At 36.7% G+C, this 14,473-nt stretch overlaps 1 protein-coding gene across 3 annotated transcripts; it reads left to right on the top strand.

The window, feature by feature from the left end:
- Window positions 1-2,781: 2,781 nt before the first annotated feature.
- ZCCHC9 (zinc finger CCHC-type containing 9) lies at window positions 2,782-11,749 on the top strand. Of its 3 annotated transcripts, none has more exons than XM_079145184.1 (6): window positions 2,782-2,889; window positions 4,229-4,637; window positions 7,098-7,248; window positions 7,475-7,567; window positions 9,903-9,971; window positions 11,178-11,749. In XM_079145184.1, exons 2-6 carry the CDS (start codon window positions 4,254-4,256, stop codon window positions 11,294-11,296), a joined length of 816 nt encoding a protein of 271 aa, XP_079001310.1. In that variant the 5' UTR covers window positions 2,782-2,889; window positions 4,229-4,253; the 3' UTR covers window positions 11,297-11,749. The 3 variants fall into 3 exon arrangements, with proteins under 3 accessions (XP_079001310.1, XP_079001312.1, XP_079001311.1); XM_079145186.1 differs by having other exon boundaries at window positions 2,807-2,899; window positions 4,238-4,637; XM_079145185.1 differs by having other exon boundaries at window positions 2,810-2,897.
- Window positions 11,750-14,473: the final 2,724 nt, after the last annotated feature.

Raw genomic sequence — 14,473 nt, 5'->3', positions numbered from 1 at the left:
GCTCTTCACATTTTTTTGCTTATATTACAAAAATAATACGAGAATAGAATTTCAATAAATGAAAGGGGAAATTGAATCATAAAAGTAAATACATTTAAAAATCTCACATGGGTAAGGGTAACTTGGTAATTTGTGTGTTTTGTGTGTATGTATACATGTGTGCATGCCACAGGGATTGAGCCCAAGGGTGCTTAACCACTGAGCCACATCCCCAGAACTTTTTATATTTTATTTTAAGACAGGGTCTCACTAAGTCGCTTAGGGTCTTGCTAAGTTACTGAGGCTGCCTTTGAACTTGTGATTCTCCTGCCTCAGCCTCCCAAGCAGCTCGGATTACAGGAAATTCAGTAAATTTTAAAGTAGGTTTAAGTAGACAAACAATCCTCTGCAGTACTACAAGGTAGTAACATTAAAAAAAAAATGACTTTATGACTTTTGCCACTATGTGGATGGATGTCATACTAAGTGAATAAGCCAATCACAAAAAATCAAAAGTCAAATGTTTTCTCTGATATGTGGATGCTAACACACAACAAGAATGGGTGGAAGAGAAGTTCAGTGAATTAGACAAAGGTAAATAAAGGAAAGGGAGGAAGGAAGAGAGTAGGAGAGACAGTAGAATGGATGAGACATAATTTTCCTATGTTCACATATGAATATATCACCAGTGAAACTCTACACCATGTACAACTTCAAGAATAGAATCCCAATTAAAATAAGTTATACTCCATGTATGTATGATATGTCAAAATACACTCTACTGTCACATATATCTAAAACGAACAAATTTCTAAAAGACTACCAAAAAAAAGGGCAAGGCAGTAAAGAATACAAGCTGTGGTTCAAAGCCTATATGTATACACACACATTTACATGCACATATTTGTATATGTGCAAAATGTCATGAATTTTTTATTGCAGAATTATCTATAATAGTGGTTCAAAGTCTATCTCTACATCTTTCTACCTATGTGACCTTGGATAAGATACTTCAGCTCTATGAATTTGTTTCCTCATTGTAAAATGGAGAAAACAATAGTACCTATCTCACAGGATGTCAGGTGGATTAATTAGGCAAGGAAAGTAAAGTACGAAGCATAGTGCAGGCACCTATAAAATATTCAGTAAAAGCTATTTCTAGTAGTAGTAGTAACATTTTATCGTGAATCACAAAAGATTTATTCTATGACCCAGTTACTCAATCTTTATTTGATGCAACTCCACAAAAACAAATTGAGATGTTCCTTCACTTTCAGGAATGAACAATCTAGTCTAAAACTCAGCACATAAAAAGGCAAGGTTTAGTTGAATGCGCCCTCTAGTGGTGCATGTTATGTGCAAGTACCAGGCACCTAAATAAGATAAAACATAAGTTGAAATGTCACCAAGGTTGGTATTTAGAACCTGAAGTTAGCTGGTTAAGATCATTGTTATGAGAAACATTATCATATGTCTTTTTAAAAGCTCGTTACTTTCAAGAGCTAGAGGACTGTTTTGTCTTTTAAAACTTTCGAGGACATTTGTGACATCTTCTATGCTAAACCCTAGTATTCCTATGGTATTGACTTTAATCTTTCCTCTTAACTGGGACACTTTCTAGTTTGATCTAATGTTGCAAAGTCACTATTCTTCATTCAGTCAAAAAAAAAAATGCAGTAAGATACCAAGCATCAATTATGTACCAGGTAATCGGAATACAGTAAACAACTTATTATGTAATTACAAATTTGAAAAGTGCGATCAGGAAGTTTAGACTGCCATGGGTATACAATAGAAGATTGGTCTAGTATGGGGAGAGACTGCAAAGTGAGGCTAGTGAAGTAGAGTTTGAACTACATTCTAAGAACAAACAGAACAAAGTACATAGGATGCATCTGATTTGGCAATCCGATTTACACTTTCAAAGTTTCACTTCAAAAGGCATAGAAAGTGAATTTGAGGGAGTGGGGCAAGAATCAATGCCCAGATCAGCAGCAATGCTGGTGACTTGATGAAAGCGGGAACAAGGGAGGTGGCAATATTGATAAAAAGACACAAAGAGGACTGAAGTTGTGGCTCAGTGGTAGAGCGCTCGCCTAGCACGTGTGAGGCAGTGGGTTAGATCCACAGTATCACGTTTTAAAAAAGTAACAAAGATGGGGGCGGGAGAGAGAGAGAGAGGGAGGAAGTGGATTAATATTTAAGAGGGTAAAATTGATGCATCATGATGGGGATGTAAGCAGTGGTCCTGAACTGTGTGGCTGTGATGACATTTTATTACTAGTACAACTGGTGGTGGTATCCAGGAGGGAATAATGAGTTGTTGAGGAAGGTAGGTTTTACCTCTTAAACTTCCTTGGCCACAAATATTTCAATTGAATGCTCGCGTAGCACTGAACAGGACCATGAGGTACCTGCCCCATCGAACAAAACCCTCAGATGTCTTTTTTTGCCTTTTATCACAGTGATTTACTCCCACTGAGTCAATACCTTTACCTTGCTTCTATCTGAAGTGTTTATAACTACCGCCCACTCCCAATTTCGCCAGCTGTTTGTTTTCCAAAGTCCAGTTCAAGTCACCTTCTCAAGGAACTTTCGGACATCTCCTTCCCCACTCTAGTATTTCTCCCACTAAGTTGTAAATTCACAGACAATACAGATCGTGACTCTTCATATCTGGGTCATCGGCGTCCAGAGCAGCGCCCTTCAAACACTAGGAGTTCCACAACCTTATACCTATTTACCGGCTCGGAAGAACCAACACCTCCTCTTGCTACAGATGGGCTTGGCCCGCCGGAAGTGACGCTCTATCAGGGAAGATGTGCTTCCGGTCTCGATATCCTAGCTGCCGTAGTGGGGACCGGGCTTCTCTGGCTTGCTAACTCGGCTGCTCTGGAGGATTCACTCGTGGTAAGAAGGTGTGCGAGATACACCGGAGATGAGACTCCCCGGGTCCCTAGATGTCGAGGGGAACCTCTTGTTGGATTCCCCGAACCTGGCAGGACCTATGTGTGAAACGCGGGAGGGCGGCGGAACTGGCTCCTGGATCCCTGAGAGCCCCCTAATTCCAGTGGGGCTGAACCGCGGGGATGTGTGGCCTGCCGAGGGTGCCGGCTCGGGGATCGGCCTCAGCTGTTGGGGCGCTGGCCGCTGTGGACCCCGCCAGGCCGGGCTCTCCCACTTAACCCGCTTGATACCCAGAGCCGCCTCCTTCCTATGTTCTCAGGAGTAGGAGGTCCCCCTTCTAGAACAGCTCCGGCCGCTCTTGCCAGCCGCAGGGTCTTCGGCACGAGCGCGTGTACGGGGTGCGTGGCGTCGCTCGCCAGTTCCCGAGGCCGCCGCTCCGCGAGTTGAAAGCGTGTTTGAGACTGCAGGAGCTGAGGCTTTCACGCTGATTGGCGCACAGGATGCCGCCCCCAGAAGGGCTTAGTAGTTGATCTTTCATTGATGGTCGCTGTTGCTCTCCTTCACCACAGTGAAAAAAAATTCTCCAAATTGCTACTTAGTTTGTGAAGTATCCGACACATTGTTCCGTTTTATGTTAGAGCCAAATAATTCGTTGTAGAAGAAATTACTCCTTTATATCTCTATTTCTGAATATTAGAGTATATATTATTAAGGCACAAAAACAAGATATACTTTTTAGTATTAAACATACCATATTTTAAGTCATAATGTGAAGGAACTAATTGAAGATGACTTAAAACCACTGGGCTGCAAGCCACCGATACCCTAATTATTAAGAGAGGAAGACCTGGTGTCATCATGTGTCTATAAACACTTTTATGTACCAGTTTTACTTCTGTCTCTGCCAGGAAAGGTTTCAAGGGCAAATCACATTAAAGGACAAGATTTCTGAATTCTTATTAATCTGCTAGGACAATTGTTGTGTTAGCAAACTAAGTAAGAAGATTGTGACAAAGTAGCACTGGGAGTGAGTTAGAAAAATAAACAGCCAGGTTTGGAGAGGAATAACTTCATTCATTCACTGTATTATTGTATTACTGTGTGGTTTATAACTCATGAAATGATTTCTTAGCAAATTATTTTCCAATTTTAAGCAAGTACATATGCTTTTTATTTCCACCAGTATGGTGGGTTCTCTGACAAGTGCCAGATTTATGATTGGAAGCATATCATAGAATTAAATATACATCTATATTTGGTATTTGATACAATTATGTACCATATAGTTAGTTGTTTTTTTTTTTTTTAAATTGATGACTAACCAGCCATGCTTATCTTAAAGATTGATAAGGTACCTCTGATTCAACATGACAAGGTGGGCACGAGTTACTACCACACATAACAAGAGACCCTTGCCTGCAACATCATGGGAGGACATGAAGAAGGGATCCTTGGAGGGAATAAACCAAAATCTACCCAATCGTAAACAACTTGAAGCCAACAGACTGTCCCTTAAAAATGATGCACCCCAAGCAAAACATAAAAAGAACAAAAAGAAAAAAGAGTATTTAAATGAAGATGTGAATGGATTCATGGAATACCTAAAACAGAACTCACAGATGGTACACAATGGGGAAATGACAGCAATGGACCGCCAGGAAGTAAGGGAAGAAATTGCAGTTGCTTTAAAGAAAGACAGTCGCCGGGAAGGAAGACGATTAAGAAGACAAGCAGCAAAGAAAAATGCAATGGTGAGATCATCATACCATGTTATTTACTTTGTATAGCTAGACATTGTCAGTCGTATGCTCAGACATATACATGTCTTAGCAGAGTCTAATTGATTTTGTCCTAAATTTATAAAACATCTTTTTAAGGTCTTGTATTTCAGCACATATATGATAGGTTATCACACAGCACTATAAAGGTGATGGCAACATTCCCATTTTATGGGTAGAAAACACTGAATTGCAGGCAGGTTAAATAACTTGCTACAAGCCACTTAACCAGTATCAGGTGAAATTCGATCTCAGCCTTTAAAGCTATGTTCTTAACCCTTTCTTCAAATAGCCCTTTTACAAATCACTATTTTAAAAATGATGATTAGGTTCCCATTACTTGGAAAGGATGGATGTTCTTTTATCTTTATCCATAAAAAGTCAAGACACAAGAAAAAGAGATCTAGCATGAATCACACTAGTTAGTAACAGCAGAGTTAAAACTCTTTGAGATTCTCTAGTAATTGCCCCCTCTTTCGGTCATACTGCATTCTGAGTTATGCTGGGGGCAGCAGGTTTATTTCTGTAGTGTCTAGCCCTAGATTTGAAACTATGTCAAACACAGGAAATGAAATACTTAATATAATTTTTTCCATTCTCTAAGTGAATTTCCCTTCTTCTAGCAGGGTGTTCAAAAGAATCATGCCAGTTATTACACTTTCATTTTTTATTAGAATTGCTAAATGTAGAGCACTGTTTGCACAAATACAGGCTGAATTATCAGATTTAAAATTGACTATTTAGGGATCATACCAATGAAGTATTCTTTATGGATAAATTTGGATAGAAAAGATAATCATTTTTATTTGAATTAGGATAAAGTTTTGTTTAAATTGTAAAATTAGTTATTTTAAAATATTTTTAAGCCACGTAAGTCAATCTAACTTGAAGATAATTTAATCAACATAGGCAGTATGGTGGTTTGCAGACCATTTGAAGACATTTACTGTTAGGCCTATTAAGAAAAGCTTTATGCTTGTAATTAAGGAAGAATGATGTCTTTCACAAAAAGGAGTGCTTAATAAATAGTATATGGGCTTGTTATAACCTGTCGATTCATTTTCTTGCTGTTTTTAAAATACCTCATATTGTGTGTCAGTTCTTGAAGGCTAATTAATTGATTAAAATACAAAGATTTATCAATCAGATCTCTATAATCTAATCTATGTTTAACCAAGAAACCAAGACTTCTTATTGTGGTGATCCAAATTTTAGCAGTAACTTTTCCTTTAGTGATGGGATAAATATATCTATTCACTTAGACTAGATCATTCTAAGTGTAAAAGTTATTGTAGAATTTAAAGGGATTCATTCTTCTTCAATGTTATTAAGCAGAAATAAAGAAAGGATGGAGGTACAAAATTTTGCCTGTTGAATTTGCTTTTTTTAAAAAACACCTGTGCTTATTGAAAAAAAAAGTTAAATCACTATTTGTTACTCAAGAAATACATATCTATTTTTCCAGCTTAAGTAAAATAATTCAGATACCTTTCATTTCTGATTATAATTGATGTTCTGATTCACGTTGGCAGAAAAATATGCTCTACACTGCTGAGTAGTATGTAAATAACTGTACATTGTTTAGTTTTGTGTAAAGAGCTAGATGATTCATATCAGAATAAATTATTTCTTTAAAATATATGGTGCATATCATCTAAAAATGAAACCTCTATTTCTGAATGTTAAGGTATGTGAAAAGTACAAAAACAATAAAGATACCAGGCATGGTGGCACACATCTGTAATCCCAGTGATTCAGGAGGCTGCAGCAGGAGGATCACAAGTTCAAAGCCAACCTCAGCAACTTAGTGAGGCCCTAAGCAACTCATCAAGACCCTATCTCCAAATAAAAAATAAAAAGGGCTGGGGATGTGACTCAATGGTTAATTGCCCCTGGGTTCAATCCCTGGTACATAAAAAAAACAAAAAAAAAAGTATAATTTTTTTGCTATGAAATATATCATGTGATATGAATCATGCTTTAAATGGAAACATTTGACCCAAATTCATTCAATTATGTGAACTTTAAAAGTGAAAATATTAATTTGAGTGCTAATTTTATAGCCATTAAAAAGCTCCATTTTTTCTGGTGCAGACATTCCTATTAATAAAATGAATAGTCCATATTTATTTAGTTCATTTACATGGTTGCCTGTTGAAAGCCTATATAACATTGTTTCTGAGATTGATGAATTTGGAGATTGGAAATCTTCAAAAGTGTTGAGATCCTCTGATGGAAATGACATCTTTATTCAGGAAGGTGTGAAACACTTGTTTTTCTACAAATAAAATATTAAGGTTTTTTTTTTTTTTTTGTCTTAGAAAAAGCTAAACAGCTTTAAAATGAGGAATGTTTTAAAGATATTGATAACAAGAATTGATAAAGTCATTAGTGTAGTTTTGCAATATGGAAACTCAGTTTTTATTTTCCCAGGTATGTTTCCACTGTAGAAAACCTGGCCATGGAATTGCGGATTGCCCAGCCGCCCTTGAAAATCAAGATATGGGCACTGGAATATGTTATCGATGTGGGTCCACAGAGCACGAAATAACCAAGTGCAAGGCTAAAGTAGACCCAGCTCTTGGTATGTTCTCTTTCACTTTCTTGTTTTTGGATGGGGAGAGTGACCAATAAGAAGCCAACTGATTTATTGTTGTTGTTGTTGACAGAATTTGTTGTAAGCATGCCACTTAATATTTTGAAATCGTAAAATTTCAAGTTATGTAAAAGGAAAAGTATTTTAAAGTAATGTGAATCATATAACTTGTCATATACATAATCAACTTAATACAAACTGATGATTCTTACAGGTGAATTTCCTTTTGCAAAATGTTTTGTTTGTGGGGAAATGGGGCATTTGTCCCGATCATGTCCTGATAATCCCAAAGGACTGTATGCTGATGGTGAGTACTGTTACCCTCGTATATCAAACATGACAGATCATCATGCAGAGTTGTCATTTCATTTACACTCTTAATCAGGTTTGCATACATTTTTGGATAGGTAGTGAAATCTCAAGAATTTCACTATTTTCTTGTCAAGTGCTATTAATATATTGGACTTTTTGTGTAATATGCCTTGATATATAAATAAATCAGAAAAAAAAACTAAGGTGTATGTTTCAAACATTCTTTGTGAGAGTATGTTATACATTTGTACTTTTAAACATAACAGAAGCAGCTGGGCACAATGGCTATGCCTGTAATCCCAGAGGTTTGGGGGGCTGAGGCAGGAAGATCTTGAGTTCAAAGCAACTCAGTGAGACCCTGTCTCTAAATAAAATACAAAGTAGGGCTGGGGATGTGGCTCAGTGGTTGGTTACCCCTCCTCCAAAAAAAAAAAAAAAAAAATAACAGAAGCTGAGGGATTACATATCAAACTATATAAGATTTTTAAAATAATGTTACGTGTTTAATCTCAGCCTATCATACCATTTTGGTAGAAAGGATGGTACACACTACTCAATTTTGTTTCTGAATTTTTCCTTAGTAATTATCTGGTATGGGATCATGTAACTTTCTTAATTTTAGCTCAGCTAATGTCTTAAGGTCCTGCAATAAGACCTATAATGTCTAAACCTTTAGGAGAAGATTGTTATCTGTTAATGTCTTGGCTGGTGCCATCAGGTTCTAGACACCTCTCACGTCTTGTGTTGAGTTCCCACTGCAGTCCAGTACAAAAACCTAGCTTTTAGAGTCAGTCAGACTGGGGTTATAGCCCTACCATTACCACTCACCAGCTATAAAACTTTGATCAACTTACTAAACTTCTCTCATCTCAGTTTCCTCACCTATAAAATGGAGATGAGAAAACTATTTCATATTTCATTGATTTTAAAACATTTTTTTTTCACCTTAAATCTAAATCAGAATATATCCTATCATTGATGGGTCTCACATAATAGACATCTTTTTTTCTGGGAGCTATGTGAAATAATGATTCATCTTACAATTGGTGCTGTCTTAGATTTAGTAAAGTATGGCATTTACCTATTATGAGGACTAAATTGTATTTTCCAAGTGCCTCTTCTGTTTCACTGTGTCATATAAAATGGTAAAGAGGCCTGGGCCTGGTAAATTGGCTAATGAGCAAAAGTGGCTTTGGGTGATCAATTAACTTGGGCTAGATTTAGAAAAGAAAGGCAAGAAGAGTAGATCACATAAACTTGAAAATTCAGTCAGGATTGTATCCTTTAGGGTCATTTTTCTAAGTGACTTAATATTATAAGCATGTTTATAGTAATGCCTGACCTCTAAGCAGTAGTGTTTTACTATTAAGTGCAAGAATCATTTAGAAACCATGTGTGTTGTAATTCACAATCTTGATATGTCACTTAAAGTAAACAGATGGGCATTTTTATTAGGGCTAGGGGCCTGCAGATGGAAGGAACTGAAAGTTAATTTTATTCCTTTCTCTCAAGAGGGAAAATTCAAACTCCACTTCATCATTTCAATCTCACTCCCTATACTGCAGTAAAGACTATCTTATTCTAGACTTACAGTAAAGACTGTAAATAAGAACTCTTGGGTTTCACATTTAAATGTTAGGGGCAGGAAATAAGAAGAGGCAGACATACTAGTGTACTACTGTGACTTTATAAAATAAAAAGAAATGTGCTTTTCCTCAAGAAGCACTGCTGGGGTATCCTACTGTCTGATTCAATCTAACCCTAGATGATTCATTCTAACCCAGGCAAACTAATGGAATTATGATCCCTACCTCTTTGAAAGTCAGCTTATTCCTATCTGACCTATAGAGTTGAACAGTAGAGATTCCTAACTTTTTTTGTTTTGGGGTGGGGACAGTCATTGACCATTTGGGAATCCAGTAAAAACTGTGGACATCCTCCTCAAAAAAATGCATCTGCACACAACTTTTGTTTGTAAGTCTAAGTGTCCACAGACCCTTGACTATAACTGTGATCAAGATCCACGCTTCTGTGCCACGGTTCTTGGACAAAACTCTTCCACCATATCTCTCTTCCCTTCTCCTCTTCTCTACTTCTGCACAGAAGGTCAAGTTCAAGAGATAGTGGTGAAGTAAAACTTAGCACTCTGAAAAGTTAAGAGTGGAAAATTAATTATTACTAGGAATGGTTGTACCTACCTAGGTTCCTAGCTCCAGCTACTTTTATAGCTGACTGGGATGCAAAGATCAAATAAAATATGAAAATGCTTTGCAATGTTGAAAGCCCTGTGTAAGTATGAATAGTATTCAGTAACTTCGTTCTTTCAATAGGTGGTGGTTGCAAACTTTGTGGTTCTGTGGAACACTTGAAGAAAGATTGCCCTGAAAGTCAGAATTCAGGTAAGTCCCTGGTGATTTTAGTATTTTTCTTTTTGCTGCCTTTTGTTATTAGTAGCTTATAGGAGTACTGCTAATCTTAAGATGACCTGCTTTCCTATTACTGTTCTCAGAAAACAAAGTTACCAATAAGCCTGAGAGGACACTGTTTTACAAAGCATATTATTCATAAATATTTATATTTGCTAACTGATGAATTTAATCATAATAGAGCCTATGCTGTTACAGAATGGTAATACAGTACAGAAAAGTCTTGATTCACTAAGAGAAAGGTTAAAATATGAAAATAAATTTCAACATTCATAGGACTGGATGCCCTCATATATGCCTTGTTTTGTGTGTACCTAAATGATTGAGAGTGATTGCAGAAACTGCCAGAAATATTAAAGATGTGTTAATGACACAGCAGCTGGCTAGTTATTATCTCCTTGATGAAATACTAGTCTGTTCATCATAACTTCAAAAATGTTGGCTCTTCCTATAGCTGACTTCTGAGGAGGTAGGGATCATCATTCCATTAGTTTGCCTGGGTTAGAATGATGATGATCTTGTATTAAAGAAAGCAGGCAGTAGGATACCCCAGCAGTGCTTCTTGAGGAAAAAGCACATTTTTTTTTATTTTATGAAGTCACAGTAGTACACTAGTATGTCTGCCTCTTCTTATTTCCTGCCCCTAACATTTAAATGTGAAACCCAAGAGTTCTTGTTTACAGTCTTGTCTAGAATAAGATAGTCTTTACTGTAGTTTTGGGAATGAGATTGAAATGATGAAGTGGAGTTTGAATTCTCCCTCCTGGGAGAATTGCCACTTCCCAAATGATAAGACTGACAAGCAGATGTTGTATAATTTCACAGGTGGAATCTTATGCATTTAAAACTGATGCTTCATAAGTCTTGCTGTTTACAGACTCTTGGAAATCATTGACTCTATAATGATGAACTCTGGGAAAGACTGAAAGAGCTTTCTCATCAGTTTGTGCATTGCAAAGTAGTTGCTACATTTCCCTAATTGGGATGAGAAATTGCCTGTGGTACTCTGAAATCAAGGGTTATAATCAATTACAGAATTGCTCACTTTCCGTTAGTGATGGAGTCTTCCCTCCTTGTGATTATTCATGTCAAAACTAGTTCCTTTGCTAACCCAATACCAATCTAAGTGGATGCATTTGATTAGCATTTTCCTTATATATACTGACTTTTCTTTTACAGATCGAATGATCACAGTTGGTCGCTGGGCAAAGGGGATGAGTGCAGACTATGAAGAAATTTTGGATGCCCCTAAACCAAAGACACCCAAAACAAAAATACCTAAAGTTGTGAATTTTTAATAACACTTGGTACTGTTGTGCATTACTATCACATTGTTCTTTTCCAAACTTGGGGTACCTTACAAGTTAGGCTTCCTTATAGTCAAGAACAGTCTACTGCATTCAGTCCATCAAGGAGTACTTCTACCACTGTTTGGAGAAAATCACTGAAGGAAAGCACAATATGTTTAAACTGAATTCTCTGAAAGAACTTGTTTTAATGACAATTGAGTTATACAGTTGATAGTATATAGTTATATAGATGATTGTAAATAATCTTTTTTAAAAGCAAATTATGCATTAAAGCAAACTATTTTTAAACAAAGCATACTGCTTTGTGTTTTAAATTAATTTTTGATTATTGTTTTCTTGGTTTAAAATGTCAATTTATTATTATAATAGAAATTTATGAATTGCTACAAAGTCTGTATTTTTAAAATAGTGAATAAAAATGCATTTGCTCTTGCTTCTTTTCCCCTGACTATCTGATTCTGTATTGAACTAGTCATTATTCTTTAATATTCATATAACAATCCCTTTGGAATCAAGATCTTTTATGAAACCTACATGAGGATAAGCAAGGATTTGATTTTTGTTTTAGTTTTGATGTATTTAAAAATTATTAATGTTAAAGTTGAGGGGTACTTCAGCTTAACAGAAACATTTTTGCCTTTGATTTTCAAGAAAGAAATTCTCACCCAAATTCACTGTGCAGAATTTAAGCACAATGATGGCTCATAACAGATTGTATATCAAACTTAATAGCATTTTGTTCACATGTTTTAGATGAGTCAGGGTAAGATGAAAGTATCACCATAATAGAGTTAGAACACTAATCAGAGACCCATTAGCTTCTTTGTCTGATTTGATGAATACATGCATACTTAATACATATATTTCACAAGGCTTGACGCTACCATTGTACTGTATAATGGAATGACTCTGGTGGTTTGTGTTTCATTTGAAATTTTACCTGATTGAATCCATTTGTAACTAAAGGAAACAGCTGTGATTAGTTACTGATGCCTCAAAAGCAAAATATTTACCAAATAAAAAAAGAAACACTTTCCTCTGTTTTCATGTCTGCACAACTCAACAGTTCCAATCTTAATAGGAGCTGTGCTTTTATTTTCTATGTGAGAGGAAAACATGATGACAAAATACTACTCTGCATCCTGGAGCCAAAGAAAATGAGTGCCATTTAAAAGGAATTACACAAAGCAGGCAGGGGACAGTAAGGCTGCCTTAATCATTCAGTCCAAACATTCTCAAACATTTCACCATCCTGTTGGGAGCTGAAGGCTGCATGGATGCTCCACTCCAGCTACAAGTGGAGTGTGTGCTTTTTGTACAGTCTTCAGTGCCTGGATATTGTCCATTTTGTCTTCCTTGGATCACTTTGTTTATATTGTAACAGTCTACAAGTGAGAAAGTGAGAGCATTAGAAATAAATTGCAGGTGCTGAATGTAGCATTTAAAACAGCATAGAGACTGAAAGGAATGCACCAGAGGTAGAAATTCAGGGAAATTCTGGTGTGTTTCTTGAAAGAAACTATAGATGTTGGGTGTTTTCGTTGCTTAGTACCCCAATAAAGACTGACACTTATTTGTTCATTTGTTGTGTATTTCCCAAGCACCTACAATGTTTCTGGTGTTCTTTTAGGCCTGAAATTTTGGTTGTCAAAAAGACAAATGTCCAGATGCATCCAGCAGATGAGGCTGAAGAATGGAATGGAGACAGGGAAAAGAGCAGAAAGGGATTTTTGAATTTTTTTATTTTTTTATTTTTACAGACTGCATTTTGATTCATTGTACACAAATGGAGTACAACTTTTCATTTCTGTGGTTGTACACAATGTAGATTCACACCATTCATATAATCATACTGTTACATAGGGTAATGATGTCTGTTGCAGTCCATTCACTATCTTTTTGTCCCCCACCCCCTTCTGCCCCATTTCCCTCTACGCAATCCAAAGTTCCTCCATTCTTCTCAGACCCCCCACAACCCCTCCATTACGTATCATCATCCATTTATCAGAGAAAACATTCGCCTTTGGTTTTTTTGGGATTGGCTTATTTCACTTAGCATAATATTCTCTAACTCCATCCATTTACCAGCAAATGCCATAATTTTATTTGTCTTTATGACAGTAGTATTCTATTGTGTATATACACCATAGCTTCTTTATCCATTCATCAATTGAAGGGCATCTAGATTGGTTCCACAATCTAGTTATTGAGAATTGAGCAGCTATAAACATTGATGTGGATGCTTTACTGTAGTATGCTGATTTTAAGTCCTTTGGATGTAAACTGAGGAGTGGGATAGCTAGGTCAAATGGTAGGTCCATTCCAAGTTTTCTGAGGAATCTCCATACTGCTTTCCAGAGTAGCTGCACCAATTTGCAACTCCACCAGCAATGTATGAGTGTGCACTTTATCCCCACGTCCACACCAACACTTATTATTGCTTGTGTTCTTGATAATAGCCATTCTGATTGGAGTTAGATAACACCTTAGAATGGTTTTGATTTACAAGAAAGGGATATTTTATTGCATTCTTAAAATATTTTGTTGGACCTCCTAGGAGTTGTCAGCACCCCTCCTTCAGACCTTTGTAAATGTTATCTCTTCTTACAAGCTTATCTTTCACTTTTTTATGATGAACTCCTAGATTGACACTAGTCCTATGATATCCCATCTTCTCACCTGCCTGCTGGAGAAGGCTTTTCTAGGGGCCTGCCAGACCAGACACATAGTGATAGTTTTCTGGGGGGTTCCAAACCATTTTGCCCTGTCCAGTGGCTCTTCACCAGCTGTTGTGGTAGTAAGGCTGCCAGGTTTCAAGGCTACTGAGGAGCTACTAGGGAGATGGAAATGAGGGCAAGTTTAAATGCCAGAAAACATGTTTTATTGAGATTCAGTCACTTTTGTAAATAAATGCTCCTTTTATTGTTGCAAGCCTTTTGTTAACTTTCAGAGTTCTGAAAAAGTGTATTCTAACAATGTTTGCTAGTGTTCTCATTGCTTTCATGTAGACTTTCAGAGGTCTTTCATCAGTCTGAAAGTGCTCTGCCTGCTGGAAAGCTGTTTTTTTAAAATAGCAGCTTTATTGAAATATAACTCACCTGTCATACAATCAATTAAAGAGTATGATTCAATGGTTTTCAGTATATTCACAGAGCTTTGCAACCA

This window comes from Sciurus vulgaris, assembly GCF_902686455.1.
Source record: "Sciurus vulgaris genome assembly, chromosome: 6".
NCBI lineage: Eukaryota > Metazoa > Chordata > Mammalia > Rodentia > Sciuridae > Sciurus > Sciurus vulgaris.
The sequence above is the reverse complement of the archived record's forward strand: the minus strand, read 5'-3'. Positions and strand labels throughout refer to the sequence as shown.

Coding starts and splice junctions, on each gene's coding strand:
- ZCCHC9 (XM_079145184.1), top strand. CDS start 4,254: ATGACAAGGTGGGCACGAGTTACTACCACACATAACAAGAGACCCTTG. Junction 7,249..7,474: donor TAAAGTAGACCCAGCTCTTG/GTATGTTCTCTT, acceptor TGATTCTTACAG/GTGAATTTCCTTTTGCAAAA. Junction 9,972..11,177: donor CCCTGAAAGTCAGAATTCAG/GTAAGTCCCTGG, acceptor TTTCTTTTACAG/ATCGAATGATCACAGTTGGT.